Source organism: Gadus macrocephalus, chromosome 1, assembly GCF_031168955.1.
Source record: "Gadus macrocephalus chromosome 1, ASM3116895v1".
In the NCBI taxonomy this organism is placed as follows: Eukaryota; Metazoa; Chordata; class Actinopteri; order Gadiformes; family Gadidae; genus Gadus; species Gadus macrocephalus.
The window spans coordinates 17,942,583-17,963,002 of record NC_082382.1 but is presented as its reverse complement, the minus strand read 5'-3'; the positions used below and the strand labels follow the sequence as shown (position 1 = coordinate 17,963,002).

The following is a 20,420-nucleotide window of genomic DNA, read 5'->3' as shown; positions in this document are numbered from 1 at the left end:
ATTTACCTCGCGGTTGCACTAAAGGCCGCACAAGAAACCCGCACTATCAGGCTCGGCTTTCTTGCTGACACATTTCCTTACACCGTAAACACTACAGCGGCTGATTGCAATATCAATAAAAAACTCTTGATTCTATAACGGCAAATCTGGCAACTCTGATTCTTACCCCGGCCTTTCAGCTAGCAAGTCGTAGCACGCGTTGGCTAGCTAGCTTGCTAGCTACTTGAACGCAAAGCAGAAACGTAGAATTACTCGCTGAATCATTCCCATACGAGTCTATCGTGACACTGCGAGTTGGCGTATTTCGTAGTATTCCAGTTAATAGTGTGCATCAACTGGCCCGGCATATAGCTTTAAACGTCCGTCATAGCACTTTGATCCTGGTCATTTTTCGACGACAACGCGCGCATGTATCCGTAGCATATAGGCTCTAGACACTAGACTTGACAAGTCATTATGACTGGGGTAGTGTGCAAAGTGAATAATGTTTCAGCTGGAAACCGGGTAGTTACTGTTGGATTTATCGGTGCATTTCAGAATTTAAAAAGCTTGGACTATAAGAGATCGTCTCTCTAACATGTGTATTAATAACCATGTATTGGTCTTAAAACCATATAGTAAATTGCCCACAAGGAATATTAATCTAATCTAAACATTGCCCATAATCAGCCTTAATTTAGAAAAATTCTGAAATCTGAACAGATACATAACGTATAATCTGGTAGTAAAATGTACATTTAGGAAAGCTAAAATAAATCGAAAATTGTCAGCATCCTTCCTTCTTTTCCTGGATTAATGTGGGCATCCAAAGCCATTACTCCAATTGTGATGAAGATCTAGTTAGTTCAGACTCTGGTTTATGCAAAAAATTACAACTTAGATTACATGAACTGGCATCCATTTTGCATTTTCCCGTCTCTTAATGGCAATAATTAATACAAATCAGATTATTTTGCCAACAATATATACACTATTTTGGTAGTGGGTAACGATATTAAATTAGGGCTGTGATTAAGGAGCATGTGATGATAAACCAACTGTTGCCAAGACCAATATAAAATAATTGCTTAACTGTGCAAGAAGTGAAATGACCCAATAGGATCACAACCATGAAAGCAAAGGAACCTTTGTTATACATTGATAGATATAGAAACAGTTCAGAATACCTTATTTAAGTTGGTTAAAGCTTTATCACAAATTAGGCCCCATGTTCTACAAATAACTGAATCCCTAGCTGCTCGTTGCAATTCGAATGAGTCCTCTTACAATTGCAATTAAAAAGCATGGTATCACTGCATTTGAGACGTGGATAAAAAACATTTCCGATACATACCAGAAACTGCTTTGATACAATATCTCCATCATCATCCTCCTCAGCTAGTTAGGGTCTTTTAACAAGGCAATCTAAAATTAAAGAAGACCAATCTCAGCAAAAAGCCACAACACAGAACTGACATTTTTTTAACTAAACCGGAAACATTCAAACAAGTTTAAGTCACAATGTTCATAAGCAATTGAGTTTCACCGTCCTTATTGGCTTGAATCTCAATAGGCTCTATACGTTCACATTTCCTGTGTACACTCAGAACCAAGTTTTAACTTTGAGACACAAGGTCAGACTATTTGGTACAATTGGTTTATAGATGTATGCCAAAACGACATATTTGATTCCACATAATTATTTACTAGCGTGATTAAAAATCACAGTGGCAGGTTGTCCATGAGATCTTCTGTTTAAAATCCTTCAAAACGATGAGTCGTAATATACCTATAATGAACCATGGGATGTGTTATGCTCTAGCCAAAACAAAAAGACTACAGTTGGGTTACAGTGTGCATCATATCGATATTTGCAAATCAGGGAGTCTCAGCTGTATCAAAAAACGATTGATCGACGTGCAACTAGTTTGCTGGAAAAGTTATGATGCATGATTTCATATCAACTCTCGCTATGCAAAGTACTCATGAAGAGATATGCTGGCATATATCTAGTTATGTTATTATTTGTGGATTGAAATGGAATCAGCACTCTTTTGTAGGCATTAAAAACCAAATCAATATTTTTTCCCACTCTGCCATTGTTCTCAGCATTCTAAACATAAAGCAGAACTGAACTGCCGAACTGAACTGGTTATACCTGGTGAGAGCAATCAGAGATGGGGTTCAAGAATGATGTAAAGTGTCAAGATGCTTTAACAATTTAAGTTAAATCAGAAAAAAAATCTAAAATTGGAGTGTCTGCAGCTCAGTAATAAGATATGTTGATCATATCCATGTTTTTATATTGCATAAGATGTGTGTTAATGAAAAAATGTTGATCCAAGTTAAATGCTGTTGTATCCTGTTCAGCAATGCTTCATTATAGTAATGTAAAAAATAAGTCTGTATTTGTTTGTCCCCTGACAATGATGTGCAATGCATCAAATTCCTTGGGTATCATATTAACATTATCGATGATTGGTTCTCCCAGTTTTCCTATGTGTATGCATTAGGAATACGTAACGATCAAATATCAACAAATCAAATCTACATATACTTCCATTAAAAATATTGAGTTTTTGATCATATTGGCTTGCACAAAATCAGCCAAAGGGTTACTGATACACGATTAAGGTCAACTGCAAATGTTTGTTTTAAATATACTATTGCAATAATATCCTGTATATTTTTACATTTCTAAAACGTGTTTTAACTTTCAATATAGATCACCTTAATCTCAGTTGTTCTCTTTAGACACTGGAAAACGAAACAAAATCTGTCATTGTTTTCCATCACCGACTACATTTTTGGGTGAGCAAAAACGCCTTGTGAATGCCAGAGGCCCTATGTGTTCATGTCATCACAATGGTCTTTCATGAAGTTAAATTGTAAAAAGGGGCTGCAGATATTGCACACACCGGCTTCCCACTGAACAAAACACTGCCAAACGAGTCGTATAGCTTAACTATGCCAGTGCGGCTTCATTATAACATTTTGTGTACACATACAGGTATTTAAACGTGGCTAACGTTACCACAACCAGAACATGTATTATGAATGGAGTCGACCTTTATGGAGCCATTTTTCATCTCGATTATTAAACATGTAAAGCAAATCAGCCACTTAGGTAAAGACAAATACCTGAGTTCAGTAACACTAATGTCAATTTCTGGCCCACACGGGCTAGAGTGTTTAATAAAGTCAATGATACAAAGTTAATGTCCGTACCTTGACAAATCAGTCCATATGACGTTAAGATATTACCATAGTTAACATAGGCTAACGTTCCCTAGCTAGGATATTGTAACGGTGATGTTAAAGAATAACTACAACTCGTTAGCTACCCAGACTATAAGCCAACATAAGCTACAGTTTGCCGCATGTCACCGGTCAGCCAGGAAAAGAAAATCAACTATCACACACTCGTCGTGATTCTCACCGGTCGTTTGTCTCATCATTCGACACAGAAGCCAGCGGCTAACTCGCCTATATGCTAATGTGGCTAGGAGTAGCACACGGGGGCACGCATTCGCGCAGTGAGCCCGTGCGGCGTGTGTTGGTGGGTTTCGTGCGAGCTAAGCAGCTAGGAGCGAGAACACAGCACAATGCTATCTGTGGGATCATGGCTACATTAAAAATGGCGGTTTACATGGCATAATGTTCCGTTCACCATGACAAAAACTCTTGATGGCACTGGAGGCAGACTTCGAATATAAATCATCATTAGTTGTTGATGAAAGGTCAATGTGTACACTTCACTAAACACCGAGACATGTTACACTAAAATGTTTTTATTTTTGCTTACCTCGTTTGCGTGCTAAATTCACTTCTCCATCTTGCACTAGTAGCGAGTAGGGCAGTTTAGGTCTCGCGAGAACTTCTTTACAGAGGCTCTGGCACTCCCTTGTACTGAGAGAAAAAACCCTGTTCCATCAATGAATATGGACTGTCTCGAAGATGGACAGTCTTGTTTCCGGCCGAAAATAGAAATTTTGATCTTGATTTGAATTAGATTTGTAAATTGGTGTACTGAATCAGCTTTTTGGTTTTTAAATATGCACTGATGTGCAGAAAAAGCTTGATTGCTTGTAATTTAGGTCATAAGTAATCTGTTATTTATGCCAAACTTATATTCGTAAATATTCCAAACTACTGCAAAGATCTTTATTTTAATAAAATAGCTGATTTCACCACAAATGGTCTGTAATAAATTCACTACCGTATATGTTTTGTGCAAAATATTAGGAATGATTAAAGATGCTACAATGCATCTCATCATTTGATGAGCTCGTCTTTATCTACAACAAAATAACCAATTTAAATAAGTGAATCATTTTCATTTCTAACTGCAAGATGTAATGAGTTAAAATAAGTTGGGTAGAGACATTTCAAAACGTTTGAATCATACAAATAAATAAATAAATCTGATGAATAGGCAGCGGTCCCTCAAAAACCAACCAATTTTGGAATGGTTCATGTAAAGAAATCATTTTTAAACAGTAAGTTTTCCCAAAGTATAGTTTATCTGTTTTGGGTCATATTTAAAAACCATTGTGTGTAACATACAGTTTGTTGAAGCATGAGTGAATATAAACAACAATACATAACCAAACAGATAGTCAAACTAGGGTATTTTTTCAGCACAAAATAACTCCCTTATAACATTGACAATACAACATGACCAACTAAGCAGGACATATTTACTGCAAACAAGTTAAAAAAAAACAGGTTCATATATTTCCAAATACAGCAATGCATCATTTACAAGTCATTTTTAAAAAGATTTCAACAGTCATTTTAACTATAAAAGAAATTAAATTACAATACGTATTTACACATCAGACAATAGCCCTCACTTCTACTGTGAATGGTAAGATCTACATCTCAACCAACATTTCGTTGATAGCCCAACTCCAACACGGCTAAAACCATCATGCTAAACTGATGGGATGCTAATGAGAACTCTGTGTTCTAACATCGTACTGCTTACTCAGTATCTAGGTAAATTACAAATATTTACATCGACTTAAAGAAACATTAAAAAGCATAATAAACCAATGTACTGAGGTTACGATCATTTTAAGAGTGGAAAAGCATACAAAAAAGTTGAGAACATGCCTATGTAGAAAATATTCTATATTTAAATGACAGTTTGTATCAATCTGAACTTGCAGCATGATCGGATACAAACTTGAGCATAATAACGTGGGATCAATTAAATAATGCATTGTGACTATGCAGAGGGGCAAATTGCCATTTTCCAAGGGAATTCTAAAGGAATAAAACAGATCCATGATATAAAAATGTGTAAAATAGGGTGTCATTCATGAACAGGGAAAACTGAGGAAACACGCCTAAAATAGAATGCTCGAAACATTTCTACAACAAAGCATTATGTCTCTTCATCACATAATTCTTACTGAACCGTACATGGTATAACTAATTACACGACACTTTCCATTATTATGGCAAACTTGCAATTCATTATGAACTTCTGAAGAAAACATTTCTGAAAGCTAGGACATTTTGAACGAACCGAGAAAGAGTAAAAGTCCAAGTATTTAAGTAAAGATGAGAGAACATGAATATCTGCTGCCTGAATACAGAAACTATTATAGCCCAACTCAAAAATTATACATTGAAGATTTAACTCCAATATTATATTAATTTCAAGTTTCTAAAATGTCTTTATTGCCAACATTAGGAGGATGCGGTTTACCCATCAAGTTGCCTGGGGAAAAGTGTGTTCAGTGGGTCTTTGTAACATTATATTTGTGGATAGAAGAGTAAAAGCATGGAGGAAGATGAGAAAACCGATGATCATAAAAAACCATAATAAAAATATAATGAATTCTGTCCGGGCAGTATGTCCTTGTAAGTAATTTCTTCTTCATTTTCCCCACCAAATGTGTGGCCACATTACCAGCACCGCCTACAAGAGAAGTTTGCCATTGCGGTGAATTTTCAGAATTTTTCCAAGTCTCTGTTTTGCAGTTGCAAGTCCTTTCCTTGGACGTTTCCCTGCTAAATTAAGAGAGGGAAAAGAGGAATGAGAAAACACGCCCTCAGTACGATATGCCAGCATGTTGTGTGTTTCTCACGCGCTCCCCTTACCTTGTCCTGCTACAGCAGTGCTTTGACTGGCCGGCCCTGCCGGGGACGCGCCAGAGGGCGAGTAAGTGCTGCTGTTCTGCGGGGAGAGCGAAGGCCTCCTGGAGGTGAGGAACACCCCAGGAGCCATGGCCCCGGTGCCCCGAGGGCCCCCCGGGCTGAAGGGTCCGGGCCCTGCCGTGTACTCGTGATCCATCAAGCTGGCAGAGTAGTAGTCCATCCTCCGGTCGGGGCTGAACTCGGGTCCAGAGGAGGAAGCCTGTGGCGGGGAGGGCGGGGCCGGTTCCGGTTGGACAGGGGGTGGGGCCGGTGCCGGAGGTGGGGGCCGCTGCTTTTTGGTGTACTTTCTCTTTGCGGGTTTCTGTTGCTCCTACAAGCGAAACAATTACATATCAACCTCACCACCCAAAACTCCACCCTGATTCGTCTGATTAAAACTTCTCATTTCCGTGAACCCACCTGGTGTGCCAGTTTAGCGGCCGCTGCTGCAAGACCGGTTTCCACCGATGCTACTCTCGCACCCTCCCTGGCCGGTCTCTCCTGTTTCGGGAGGGTGGGCAACACCCGGGCTGCAAATGGAAAGTAAGGGTTTAAAAGAAAACCCCACTATGGTTTTAAGATGCATTATCATTTTACAGAATTAACTATGCAGAAGACCTTTTGGACTCCAGGGTGTATCGTCCCAGTTTTTCTTCCGTTTCATCTTGGCCTTGTTGGCATGATCCTCCTCGTCAGACTCTAGCGAAGGGTAAACTAAGAGAAAAAGACAGGCACACAAGTTACTTCAAAGAATGAAAGAATCTTAGGAAAATACAGTCGATGACCTCCGTGTTCAGCTTCGTGTCCATGTGTGGTGTCTGTGTTTAAAAGGCATTGGCAGGCGCATATGATGTCTCTCACCGTAGTCAGAGTCCTTAAAGCATGTGCCGAGAGTCTCCTGCTCGTCCGGACTTTCCTCGTCACTAAGGTGCCGCGCCGGACGCTTGATCGCCCGCTTCCCAGGACGCTGCTGGATGGCGGGTTTCTTCTCGGGACTACCTGAATTCTTTTTGTTTCCGCCGGACACCCACACAGCCCTTCGCCCCTTCTCCTTCACCACGGCAAGACCCTCTGTCAGGCCTCCTGAGATGGACATGGGCGAGGATGAGGAGGAGGAGGATGAAGAGGAGGAGGACGGAGGGTTGGCCATGGAGAGCATGCCTTGGATGGCTTCCCGTGTGCTTGGAGAGGCTGGAGCTTCCTCACTGAGAAAGAGAAGAGGGGATCAGCCTACCGATAGCAATCAAAAAGTACACCAATGCTTTCTAAAATCGTTACAATTGTAGTTTTTAATTAGGACTGCAGTGCTTAGCACACCCAATTTGTTGGATTCAAAATATATACTTAAGCCTTAAATCTGTAAAACATTTGAACACTAACATAGAGATCTCACCTGAGTGCAGAGTCCAGGCCCGCTACTTGCTTACTGGCCTTCAGTAAGTCCAGAATACCTCCGGCTCCACCCTTCACTCCATGGGCAGCCAATGCTTCCTCATCTGTTGTGTAGTCCTCCTTTAATGAACAAACAAACAAACAAACGGGGTTCTAGCATGGCGGTAACCATGATAAAGAAGACAACTTTAAATAACCATGCAGATGACATTGCATTCATCGTGTCCCGTTGAACATGCAGAGCATCCTTACCTCAATGTCAAAATCCACCTCCCCAGGCTCCCTGATCCTGTTGGGGTCAGAGCACGGCTTGGCTCGGGGAAGCTTCCTCGGAAGACCTTATAAAAAGGAGCATTTTCATTTTGAGTTTCTGGAGTGTTATAACGTAGCAATAGTGCGGACAACTTCGTGGTCTGCAGGGAATAGAAAGATTATGGAGGAGCGAAGCTGCACGGTTGTCCATAATTATACAGCCGTCACCCGGCCCCTCTTTTGGAGGTTAATTCTCACCACTAAGTTTCTTCTTCTTGCTGGGCCCTGTGGGCTTGCGGCGTGGCGGCGGGGTCTCGTCGATCTGCAGCTCGTCCTCCGTCTCCAGGTCAGAGAGGCTGGATCCCTCCATGGCCACATGTTGGAAGTTCCCTGCACCTCCAGCTCCGTTACTGCCGCCCTTCTTCTTGGAGCTTGAAAAGAAGAAGGAAAAAAAAAAGAGACTAAGGTCAGCATTTTCAGCCCGCCTTCGAAGGAGCACAGGGTCAACAAAAGAAGCAACGTGTCTGTTGTGCATTTCGCTTACCCTTGAATTTTGCCATTGGTCAGTACAAGTTTCAGCTTGCTCTTATTAAGCTTCCCTTCAAACTCCTCTAATGGCAACTCCAGCTGGAGACCAAAGAAAAACAGTACAAATACAGTTGTAAGCAAATCAATTGGCAAACACAATCAATAACTGATGCTGTTCAGAAAGAAATTAAAGCTACAGTAGGCAATTTATTTTAGAAGCAATTTTTTTTCTTCCTATTTTTTCCAATTTTTCTTTACATCCCGAAAGCAATTAATTAAAATCAAATGCTATTTTAAAAGCATAAAGAAAAATACGGTATCTTTGACTTTTATCTGTCCAACTACCGTCCAACCCGGCTTCCTGCGGGCACTCAGCCGTAGGTTGGATAACTTAAAGACCAAGATTACTCTGGCTGGCTTCTCCAAATTGCCTACCCTAGCTTGAAAGAAGGTGGAGATAATCCCATACCTTGTTTTTCTTGGATTTGCCGGGATTAAACTTTTTAAGAGTGTGTTTGGTGTGAATTTCCAGGAGATCCAGTTCCCCAGCCTCTGCCTTGATCAGACTTTTCTGACTCTTCTTCTTGGTTACCGGCAAGCCCATAACCCCTACCCCATCCTTTGCTTTGGGCCCTCTCTTTTTTCCTGGAGAGCGGATGGGATTTTGGGAAGGGGTAGCGGGACCTTTAGAGAGCGGCGACCCAGGGAACGGGGGAGCGGCCCGGCCAATGTTTTGCTGAAAGATGTCCTTTGAAAATAAATGTTGCCGTTATAATTCAAATGAAAACCGACAATATATAGAGTGTGTAAAATGGAACGATGATATGAACGCCACACACCACATCTACCAGGGTGCTTCTTTGTACCTCGACAAGGCGGATCTCTTTAGCTAGGTCCTTTATTAACTGCTGAGTCTTGATGGTCTCTGGAATTTCCACTTCGTGGTCAGCTATTGCCTGAGAAAGAAGATCGGTAAAACGAAATTACAAATCTAAATAACTTCTGATCACTGGACAGTACGATAATATGATCTTCACTCAAAGATGTGTAGGGAGTGAGCCGAGTGAGGTGGTTGATGGGTTTACGCCTGACCTCTTTGCGGGTCCAGGTGCGGAAAGCATTGTTCAGTGCCTTTGCTCCGTGGACCAGGTAAGTGGCAGGATGCCTGCGGTTCTCCCTCAAACCTGCCAAATAGAGCCCCACTGGTTTGGTAACATCACCAGAAACTTTTCTGAAACTTTTCTTCTCATGAAAAAAGCTGAGGAAATACAGGTCTTGAAAGCATGAATTGAACACGTCTGGCTAGATGTAAGAAACCTTACCTCTGAATGTATCGAGGAGGTGCTTGCCAACATACCAGCACACGGTCTCAAAGTTGGGGAACCTAAACAGATCTGCTGTGCTCAACCTCTTTTCTATCTCATATGCCCTGAGGAGAAACGGTTTGTTAAACATGTTTTAAGGTATGTGTCTGAATGCATGAGCACTTGAATGAGATCGGTGTGAGGGAACTCACCGTAGCTGCATGTCAATGTTGAGACTATGAAGAAAGTTCCCTCCAAAAGCTAAACAGTCCACTGGAGTGAGAACCGCATGAATCCACCCTAAAAAACACATGCAGAAAATATGTATATCTAACTGATTGACAGCTCCAGTGATGCAGACACATATAGGGGGAAAAAAGACAGCTTCCGCGAGTCTGAAAAACTTGAATCGCAATGCCGTTTGTATAACATGATAACTATAGGCTTTAAATAAGTAGAGTCCCATCACTCATCAGAGAGGTGTGAAATAAATAGACATGGAACAACTTTAAGAGTTTTGTGGATTTTAATTTTAATTGATTAAAATGTATTCATTTATAATTGCTGAGCATTACGATAATGACCTGGTCCCATTTCCCCATTTCTTATATGCTGTCGTGTTTCCCATTTGGTACTTAAAATTGTGATTTGGCCACCATACTAGTACCCGATGAAGGAAAACTGTGAGCCTACCTGTTGGAATGAAGAGGGTGTTGCCTTGTTTGACCGAACATTTGTAGCACATATCCACTTGATCGCCAAAGAACATCTCATTCTGATTCGAAGAGGAACTCCAACGTTCAAACAAGGCCAGATTGGCTGCAGTTGGAGATATCAAGTAAAATATCTTCTCACCCTACATAGAGAGACAAAAAGAGGTTTGGATGGATGTAGTTAGATTAAAGGCCACTTATGAACAATGGTTTCAGTCATAAACCTCACTACAAGTCAACTCATGTAGCTTACCCTCAGAACGTGATACCAGACCGAAGTTCCTCCAAAGTCAATGTGAAAGTCTGTGTAGCTGTCCTTCACCCCCATCAGGCAGTACTTCTGTACGTTCGGACGTTCAAACACAGACTCCTCTGGCCACAGGTTTTCAACCCAGGACAGTTTCCTAACGATCTTTGGAGTTTCCACCAAATTGGAGAGCCTATAAGAGACATGGACTTTTTCTTAACAAAGTGTTACGCGAACCAATATGGGAGACGTGTGCCTTATTTAGTAAATAAATATGACTTTCTATTTTGATAAAATACAGTAGGGTCCATGTAGAATAAGGCTAGATACTGAAGTGGTATTGAACAGGGGCTGAGCGTATTACTATGAGAATGTGCACCTGGTCTCTGAGAACTCCAGGCTGATCACATTGAGCACTCTGTCTCGGTTGGGGCTGTTGTAATATTCCACAAACTCTTCCAAGCGCATTTTCATGTCAGACTGGCGAGACACGTCAATCACATCTATCTCTTTGTCAGGACCTAGAATGAGGACAGAAAACGCCATGTATTAGATACGTCTAAAAGTAGCGTAGTGTTCTTTCAACAAATTACACATTCAACACAAATTCTGTTCAGTAAGGAAAAAATTACTTTTGAACAATTGGGGAAAATGTCAATAGTACAAATGCACTTTGTTGAACAAGTTTTTAAATAAGGCTGCATGACCCAGAGGGAGAAAGGGAATTAAATAGGAAGGAGGTTTACCGATGTAGTGCTCTACGTCATTGACGCCGAAGGAGGATGGCGGCAAGTTCATGCCCAAGCCATCTCGCCGGAGCACCATGACAGGAACACTAAAGGAACGCTCTTCAAGGAACTCCACCGTCAGCTGGGCCCCAGTGGGCTTCAGCAACACCTCATCCGCACTGGATAAAGGAAACCATGCACTGATTAAATTGGGATTGGGGTATGCTGAATATGTGTGTATTCCCTTTTTAAATACACAGTAGGTAATGTGTATTAACAGCTCATGTTTAATAGCTCATGTTTTTTTTTGGTGAAGGTCAGAATAACAAGCAGCCATGGCGCCACACGGGAGCGGGTGCAGGGCTTACCTTGGAAAAGTGCGGCTCCGAAGTTCCCTCACAAACTGTGGGGTGCCTGTTTTCGCAGGCCGAGTAGGATCTCTCCCTGCCACAGCACCCCCATCTGCCTGCTTATTTCCCCCACGACGCTTACGCACTGCCAGTGGAAACGGAAGGAAACACATTGTCAACAGAAGTGCTGGGTCTAGACCGAAAATTGGAGAGGCTTTCAAAAGCAATGATTAGTGAAATATCAAAATGACACACATTTTAATAACTTACTGATCGATGGCCCATGGGTGATTTGACAGTTAGGGCAGTGATACAGGTCAATCTCTGCTGCTTTATCCTCCTCCACTCCAACACAGCTGCAAGGAAATCAATGTGTAGATCCAGCATCAAGATAGGGATAGTAGCAAACTGAGCAGATCTTATTAAAAATACAATTATCAGGGAACACATCTCAGACCACGTCATAACAATTCCACTAAAAACACAGTCATCAAATTGACCAATGGAGCTAGGATACAATTCAGAATGCATCACTGACAACTTTACAGAATAGAAGATTTGATGATATAATTCGACGTATGGAATGGTACAAAGCAAACAGTGACTATTAATGGCCCACCTCAAAGACAAAGACAAAATCACAAAAGAATAAAAATATAAACATGACTCACCTCCCATGGAACCAGTCTTGACAAATGTCACATTCGATCATGAACCGGGTCACATCATATGGTAGTCGACACAAACAGTATACTGGTACTGATGCCATACTGAATGTCACTATGAAAACAATCTCAGTGCAGTCTCTGGTAAGAGCCCACTTCAGTCAGTGTACAATCCAACAGGCAGAGGTTCAAATGTCCAAACTACATTAAGAGTTTTAATGTAGCTCTATATTAAGGGTAAAAATGCTGAAATGAGTAGAGCTTCTGACATATCCCTGCCAGATGATCGTTCCTGACACGCATGACACTGGTCGCCCACCAGGAGCCCTGTTAAAAAGTAAACAATGAAAATTAGAAATAAATATCTTGGAGCACCAGTGGTAGAACAGGGTCTAAAACGCAATAATATGTTGTATAAAGCAAAAATAATCGATTCTACGCAAACAAATTGAGCAAAGATGTCCCATAGGTAGCATCTGTCTCTAAAAGTTATCGATGCTAATTCTAGCTTGATACTGTCTATACTAAAAAATCCTAATTACAAAAACAATTTGGAAAATATTTCCATTTTAAAGTAATATCATTTAGAAGTAACTGCAGACTGAGGGAACGAAAAAAATGCTACATGTTGATTAAAGATGGTTTACATAGTACAAGTTTCAATAGCTTATAGGCTAACGAAGCTTGCCATTTGTAAACACACTATAATGGATAATGGAGCTGTGAGTTAAAGCGGTTTAGCGGTAAAGCTGGCTAACGCTGAGCTAACACATTAGCTAACGGCTATGTTGTCAAAATAAGGGCTGTACAGATCCTTGTTTTCACATTAAGAAACAAATAAAACATGCATAATGAATAAAAGGCTTTTCTCGATGTAAAAAGGTAACCAACATTTTGAAAACCCATAAAATAAAGACAAATAAATCGGTTGTTAGCAACTTACCAAAGCAACCAGGTTGCGGCAAGGCCGAGAGCTTTAAAGCTGATGAAATCCGTAAGCAAGCTCGAGGATAGAAGCGGCCTAGCTCAGCACTGCAAAAAATAACTACAACAAGCGTCTGCACATTTTTATGAAGCAAACTTCAGGAACAATATGGTGTATTTCAAATTTCTGATATAAAATTACCGGGGAAATTATATAGCAAATCCCCTAAACAAGCACAACCATCAGAAATACGGACTACTATAATAACGCTTCAACGCCATTTCAAAGACAACAGCGGTAAACGGTTTCTTCTTCGCTGTCTGTTATTGAAGGAACAATAAAGTTGCGACTGGTAGAAAACTGAGGTGCGTTCAAGAAGACAAAACGTTACGGGACGATAGAAGCAAAACGTTATATAATCCGCACGTCTAGAGACCATATGATTCTGTATGTTTTTTATTTTATTTTCAATAAGATACTTGTATGTATGTATTTATCTGATTCAGCTCAGGAATGATAAAATAAAACGTTTAGTTTGTCAGACTGATTATGATATTTAATAAAACAATCAGAAGAGTTTGATGTTTACACATCATTTATTTTGATTAGTTACAAAACATAAATAAAATCAGCAATTTAATTAGTTACAATTTACAGATGCTAATTACCGGCAACGTTCATTACTTTCTTTTTATTATTTTATAGTTGGTTCTCAATCATGTTATTTCGAGACTCCACAAACATATTTTGGATATTTATCAATGCACATCTTTTTTGTATTGAAAGTTCTTCTCGGGTGACACATTGTTAAAATCCAATAATATATCCTAGAAGACTAACAATTACAAATGAGGGTTTAGAATCACCCCAGCCTGCCTCCAACCAATGAAGGACACAAGAAGAGTTTAATTTAGACAAGAAAGAGAACCAATCTTCTCTAGTTTCACTTACCCTCTGATTTGATCATAACACAATTTATACAACCCCATTTCGAAATACAAAAATAATTTTCTTTTAGGTAACATTTTGGTAACACTTCCAAGGACCTGGCAAGTTCCATTTTATTCATGAATCATCGTCAAAGCTGTAGCAGTAGTCAACAGGTTAGTATCCAACATAAATAATGAACTACATTTCTGTGGAAAATGTGAGTTGTATCAAACACAACATGAATACTAGAAGCCATACGTTAAATTGCAAGTAATACTACTGCAAAGTGATGCAAATTGAACCATAAACTCTTGTACAAACTGCTTTTCCCAATTACAAATTTGTAGGATGTTTTTGACTCCTTTGTATCCTAATCTCCTCATTGCTGTAGAACAGAATATCTCTATTGATATTTTCAATAAATACAGAAATGTATATACTACTCCATTATATATACATTATACCAAGTAAATGTATCAATGATTGATCATCAATAGCCAATACATTATTTAGCTTTAACGCTGAAAGTCAAATAGAACATCAGTTGGCTATATTATTATGTAGGCCTATGTCCCTGTTTTTTCATTGACGTTAATTCAGAAATATGTTCACTTCTTGATCAAGTTAGGGTACTGTGCATGATTGCACTTTGCGTGGTCCAGTCTAGTTTATAGTCATTCACAGTGAAAAAGCTTATGATCATAGACAAAATAGTTCACCATTAAAATAATAATACCACGTTCAACAAAGTTTAAAACTTTACAGTTGTAAAATGTCAAACTTTACAGGTGTAAAAGTCCTCACCGGTCTTGCGTACATTGCGTACAGGCCGCTCCGAATAAAAGCAAAATGGGTGCCATTTATGACGCAGTGCAACGGTAACAAAGCTTTGCCACACAGAAAAAAATACACATTCTCACACAATAATGTAGTCAATTTAAAAGGCAATATCGGAAAGAAATCATGTTTTTCCCATTTAATAATCATTTGGCAGTTTTTTTCTCTTTCGTGCCCCACCTCATAAACATGTATGAATTAATTAGTAGTGAGCATACTACCTAAATCAAAGTGTAGGTGCGCAAAGATCCACTCAAGGTAGCCAAAAGGTCATGCAAAGTAGTAATGTAATGGATGCAGTGCAGGAACTTTAAAGTCCTCCCAAACAATAAAAATGTGAAGCAAAGACTTGGCAGAACTTCTGAGCATGTCAATATCCCACTAATAATACTAAAATGAAGGACACAGACTATCAATCATGTGAATTCCGTTCAATTAAATCTGCTACAAACCCATTGCTGTTTCGAGGTATTAGAAGCTAACATGCCGTGTCCATGCACTACACTTAAAACAGTGCGCTGATGGCATCATGGTTGCGATGGTAGCCAGATAACATGACCATGCTTTACTGTGTAACATGCTTTCGACGCAACTGTGTTTACGCTTTCGGCCCATGGAAACACTTTGTGCTTTATTCCATCATTTTAAAGGTCTGTTCGTTAATCCTCATCTGTTAAGTTGCTTCTAGAAAATATTTTATGTCATACAGACAAATAAATCAAATGCACAATGATCAATTTAGACAGTTACTAATTGCACTTTTAAAATTGTTGTTTTGCCCTAACTTTGACAAAGAAATATAACGAAAAAGTCATTGATGTTAAAATCCTGTGTGTCCTTCATGTCTCTTTCAAATAGAGTTCAGGTTCAACCGTATGAAAGGAAAGATAATTAATTTGTGTCACAAATACAAAGGGGCGCGGGGGTGGGGGTTATGCCCTTGTACAGTACATACATAGAAGCACAAACACACTCACACTCACAAATGCACACACACACTGCAGAATTTATACAACTTAACAGCCAAACACAACATTATTCATAAATCCACAGCCACAGTGGCCCTGTCTGTAGTGTACATACAGTAACCATCTTTCACATTCACACCCCCTTCCCACAAGAACTACATCAACACTCGTCCTTCTCTCATCCACTCTTCCACATCCTCAATTTCATATCCAATCTTTAGAATACCCTTCAAAAGTCTCAACCCTGGCCCCGTCACCCAGTCCTTGCCCAAAGCCCTCTCGGGGGCTTCAGGGCTGTCCCAGGGGGAGGGGGGTGGCGGGGGGCGCTGGGTGTAGTTTGGCACTGGAAGGCAGAGGAGCGGTGGAGCAGGAGGAGGAGGAGCAACAGGAGGAGGAGGAAGAGGAGGAGCAGGAGCAGAACGTGGCCCCGGTCACAGTGCTGCTGTCTGTGGGTGCAGAGGGGGGCACGGTCGAGGCGGGCTTCTGGGAAGGCAACAGTGGCTGGGTTTGAGGTGGCAGGTGAGTGGCGCTGGCCGGGGCCTGGCTCTGCATTGGCTGAGACTGGGTCTGCAGGGGACTCTGGACCCGAGGCTGGGGGAGCTGCTGGCGGAGCGGGGGCTGCTGATAGGACATCTGCTGGAGCGACTGGTGGAGGTGCACACTGGGCTGCAGCTGGGGCACTGGAGCCAGGTGTGTAGGCGGTGTTGCCCCGGGGGAGCGCAAGGTACGGCACGCTCCTCCTCCTCCTCCTCCTCCTCCTCCTCCTCCTCCTCCTCCTCCTCCTCCACCTCCTCCTGTGTAGTGTGACGGGGCAGCCCCGGGCAGGCTCGACGGGGCTGGGGATGACTGGGGGTTTAGAGGTGCTACTGGAAACCAGCAGGGGGGAGCCACCTGTGCAACAATCACACATGTTATCAGGGGGCGGTTGACTTGGCTGAAGTAGTGGAAGTGCATGTTGCGCCAGGCTTTACCTCCGCCGGTTGGCCCCAGAGTTCCTGCCCCTGCTGGATCTGTTTGATCTGATTGAGCGATGGCTTGGGAGGGGCGGGACCCACCGCCTCCTTTGTCCAATCGTCCACCAGTTTGTGCAGCTCGTCTGTAAATGTGCTCTTCCTAGGGGGGCTGTGATCTGTGGAAACAAAACAGGAGGCAGCTTTCCGGTGAGCATTGTTGACGTTGAGCGCCGGTAACTCCTTGTTTGCGTGAAGAGAACAAACCCATACCTCTTTTGGCTGATAGCGAGGTGGTGCTTTCAGGGTGGCGGTACGGAGGCAAGCGGCTGTGTTCCCCACCAGAGTAACTGCTTGACTGCTGGACCCCTGAACGAAGAGTCACACATAAAACGGAAGGTCAGAAGGTATCAAGAGCTCAGAGCGAGTTAGAGTATGACATGAATTGGGGTTGTTGTCGTTGGGAGGAGGAGAGTGGGGAGATGGGGGGGATACATGGAATGTGTGGAAAAGCAACGGTTACCAGGGGATGCGACTCCATTGTTGTCCAAGTGAGAATGAGGCCGGGGCCGGAGCTTGACCTTGTTTGGCCGGGGCCTGCGGGGGGACAGGGAGGTGGGCGTCATGGGAAGAGGGGGCGTTCGCGGCAGCGGGAGAGGCAGGGTGTGCCTGTGATCTTTGATGGAGCGCAGCTGCTGGTAGAGACCCTGCAGCTCTCTGTTCTGCTGGGCCTGGAGCGACACCACCTCCTTTATGTGCCTGGAACACATGAGTTGGAATGTCAGGCAGGTGATGTCCGGTTTAGGGGAATAGGGTAAGCTGTGTAATCGCTAGTGTTGTATAATGGAAAGCCTGGGATAGATTGATACGTAATCTAATATAGAGATTAATGAAATATCAACATTGAATAATTTATGTTGTTATTTCGACAATAACATAATGTATTCTTTGATTCGTTTTTTTCTTTTTCAAAATATTATTGATGCTGAACTTCTGTTTTTAATGTATTCATCCTCCAAATATCAAATCAGCGGAAGTAGCTATGAATTATTCAGGACCTCAACATCAAGTTACCATATACGATAGCGATGGAAATCCACAGGGGGGAGAAAAAGGACAAATGAAATGAAAGAAAACGACCAAAAACGCTATGAATAAACATGGGTGTAGTTAAACATGATTATATAGGATGGATGAGGGATATCTTAGACTCAATTGCCCTCCATTGTGCTCTCACTTCTCTCGGAGCCGGTGCAGCTCCTTCCTCAGCTCCTCATCCTCCATCTCACTCTCCTCGTCGTCGCTGCTGCCCAGGGGGGAGTGTCCGTGGCTGTGTCCTCGGGGCGGGTGGCTCAGCGCAGGTGTCCTCTTCCCTTCCTCCCCCTCCTTCCCCCTGGCCTTCCTCCTCTCTCGCTCCAGGTCGGGGGAGACGGGGGAGCTGTCGGTGTGCGCCTCCTCTCTCTTGGCGGCCTCGGCCTGGGTCACTGAGAAGCGCCCCACTTTCCTGTGGCTGCTCCTCAGGCTTTGGGCCTGCTCCTTGGGAGGGGAGGGTTCAGGAGGCTGAGGCACTGGAGTCACCTGGAGGTAAAGAACGATGGGCAGGTGTAAGTTCTGCTGTTGTCTCGCCTGTTGGAACTTATCGTTTTATATATGTCTAAGTGGGAAAGAAGTGCGTTCCCCACCTGAAATCGGCCTTTACGGGACACTGTCGGATTTAGTGGCACATCTTCCTTTTCCTCTGTGAGCGGCTGACCGTCTTTCCCATCTGACAATGGAGGCATATGACAAACAAGGAGGGCGGCCACAGAGAAAACAGAGGTATAAAGACATGGGCCATGGACAGGGAAGACACAGACCAAGGCATTCAAACAGTACAAACAGACGATATACACCCATGAAGATATATAGAGACACAGACACAGAAGTAGAGCATTAAAAATCACTCACCAACACCACACCACATTATTATCAACCCTGCGCCTTATGCATCTTACATGCAGGACTATGAGAAGACAGTTGCATTGAATGTTGAATATTGCAGCAGAATTCAAACATAAGTCAAACAATGTGTGAAAGCGCGCAGTCCTGTTAATTGCATGCTCGAAGCAAACATGTTAAAGCATTGTGAGGAGGGGTAAACACATGTGAAATGGAAACAAAAAGGGACTTAAAGGAAATGGAACGTAACCATGGTATGGCCGATGCATGTCCAATTCAAGAAGATTGAATTCCCGCCCACCCTCACATCCACTCTTTCATTTTCACTGACTTACAATCGTTTCCACAGAGGTAGGAGACATCCGTGTTGATAACCTGTAGTCTCATCAACGGTGATAATCCTTTATGTGTTATGTCTTTTAACCCTAGTTGGGATATCACATACATAAAGTTGATTGACATAATGCCTACATATTATAATAACAACTGCCATAGAGTTAAGCTGTTCAGTTAGTTCTCACCAAATCTCCCATTAATGGTTGATTTGGTATTGTTCACGTCACACAATATAGAAGGAAGCTTCTACATCATCTGTGTTGTAGCACAGATGTCAGTGCCCTTTGAACCCGTGGCCCCATGATGTTATGGCTCTGCTTGCGTGCTGGTGGACACTACAAGCGATGTGGTGAGCAGAGTGAGTTGATTGGTGGTGCGTTGGGGTGGGTTTGTGTGTGGCTGGATGGGGTGGTGCTGGTGAATCATGTAGAGGTCAATCCTGTGCACGGGAGGGGGGCTTTGGTATGAGCCGTGGGTGTCGCCTCCTTCTACACCCTCCCACCCTCTCCTACTCCCCTCTGCTCTCGTCCCCTCGGGGAGAAATGCATGCGAAAAAGAAAGGATTGCCGAGAAAATGAGATTTAGTTATAAAGGAATTAAATCATAGCAAAGAAAGAACAGCCATGTATGTAGTGATATCAAAGCTCTACAGTGGACTACAGGGTCACATTAGCAGAAGGCAAAACATGTATCTATTAACAATTATTAATTATCGTCTAAGATACAATCTAAGGAGTTAAGGTACTATGTTACAACTAGAACTAGACATTAGGTTTTACATCATGCCTCAGCATCCCATTCTCTCACTCTCTCTCTTTCAGTCTCTCTCTCTCAATCTCTCAGTCTCAATCTCTCAATCGCTCAGTCTCTCGCTCTTTTGATCAGCCTCTAAGAAGACGCTACCTTGCTGGACTCTGGGCTTCTTGAACAAGCTGGCGGAGTGGCGCAGTTTGCATGCCCAGCTTTTGAATTTGCGAGTCCAGGATTTCTTGCTAACAGGATTTCTGATACTAGGACATGTCAGGTTTAGGCCAAAATATCCACCTCCTGCATTTTGCTGCTGCTGCTGCAGTCCTTGCCGCAGAGGGATGGCTTGCTGTTTTGGGTCCGCGGACGCCTCTCCATGGGCACTGGTGTCTGAGTGTGGGGAGACAGCCTAGAGACCCCGGGTGGGATCGGGAAAAGGAATGGGGAATAAGGCGCAGAGACAGTTAGTGGGGCATTAGTG

General features: G+C 42.4%; 3 protein-coding genes across 34 annotated transcripts in view; all 3 read right to left on the bottom strand.

The window, feature by feature from the left end:
- The window catches only part of huwe1 (HECT, UBA and WWE domain containing E3 ubiquitin protein ligase 1), a 34,863-nt gene extending 30,945 nt beyond the window's left edge, over positions 1–3,918 (bottom strand). For 16 of the 23 annotated variants that reach the window (XM_060056552.1, XM_060056580.1, XM_060056630.1 and 13 more), the window contains exons 1-2: positions 3,785–3,918; positions 1,334–1,404 (exon numbers count right to left, since the gene is read on the bottom strand). The gene's annotated coding sequence lies outside the window, so the exon portion shown is untranslated. The other 7 variants (XM_060056597.1, XM_060056606.1, XM_060056544.1 and 4 more) reach the window with 4 other exon arrangements.
- Positions 3,919–4,129: 211 nt separating this feature from the next.
- Positions 4,130–13,575, bottom strand: phf8 (PHD finger protein 8). Of its 6 annotated transcripts, none has more exons than XM_060056924.1 (22): positions 13,252–13,575; positions 12,315–12,635; positions 11,914–11,999; positions 11,662–11,788; positions 11,312–11,472; positions 10,945–11,086; positions 10,572–10,758; positions 10,299–10,461; positions 9,818–9,905; positions 9,624–9,730; positions 9,394–9,485; positions 9,141–9,257; positions 8,771–9,049; positions 8,318–8,400; positions 8,032–8,204; positions 7,774–7,859; positions 7,523–7,641; positions 6,991–7,334; positions 6,748–6,843; positions 6,550–6,659; positions 6,094–6,460; positions 4,130–6,003 (listed from the first exon to the last, which is right to left on the bottom strand). In XM_060056924.1, exons 2-22 carry the CDS (start codon positions 12,410–12,412, stop codon positions 5,912–5,914), a joined length of 3,117 nt encoding a protein of 1,038 aa, XP_059912907.1. In that variant the 5' UTR covers positions 12,413–12,635; positions 13,252–13,575; the 3' UTR covers positions 4,130–5,911. The 6 variants fall into 6 exon arrangements, with proteins under 6 accessions (XP_059912907.1, XP_059912861.1, XP_059912869.1 ...); XM_060056878.1 differs by having other exon boundaries at positions 11,899–11,999; positions 13,252–13,570; XM_060056886.1 differs by having other exon boundaries at positions 4,130–6,000; positions 11,899–11,999; positions 13,252–13,570.
- Positions 13,576–13,810: 235 nt separating this feature from the next.
- Positions 13,811–20,420, bottom strand: part of si:dkey-151g10.3 (serine/threonine-protein kinase WNK3) — a 38,436-nt gene continuing 31,826 nt past the window's right edge. For 4 of the 5 annotated variants that reach the window (XM_060056722.1, XM_060056741.1, XM_060056732.1 and 1 more), the window contains 7 exons: positions 20,096–20,348; positions 18,601–18,683; positions 18,156–18,496; positions 17,442–17,677; positions 17,192–17,287; positions 16,940–17,097; positions 13,811–16,859 (listed from right to left, as the gene is read on the bottom strand). In XM_060056722.1, the coding sequence (XP_059912705.1) occupies positions 16,257–16,859; positions 16,940–17,097; positions 17,192–17,287; positions 17,442–17,677; positions 18,156–18,496; positions 18,601–18,683; positions 20,096–20,348 (1,770 nt within the window). In that variant the 3' untranslated portion in view covers positions 13,811–16,256. The remainder of the gene's footprint in view (positions 16,860–16,939; positions 17,098–17,191; positions 17,288–17,441; positions 17,678–18,155; positions 18,497–18,600; positions 18,684–20,095; positions 20,349–20,420) is intronic. The other variant, XM_060056750.1, reaches the window with a different exon arrangement.

Excerpts from the sequence above, each read along its gene's own strand:
- phf8 (XM_060056878.1), bottom strand. The coding sequence starts at position 12,412 with ATGGCATCAGTACCAGTATACTGTTTGTGTCGACTACCATATGATGTG. Across the intron at positions 11,087-11,311 it reads TGACGTAGAGCACTACATCG|GTCCTGACAAAGAGATAGAT; the intron begins GTAAACCTCCTT and ends TCCTCATTCTAG. Across the intron at positions 6,660-6,747 it reads TACACCCTGGAGTCCAAAAG|CCCGGGTGTTGCCCACCCTC; the intron begins GTCTTCTGCATA and ends TTCCATTTGCAG.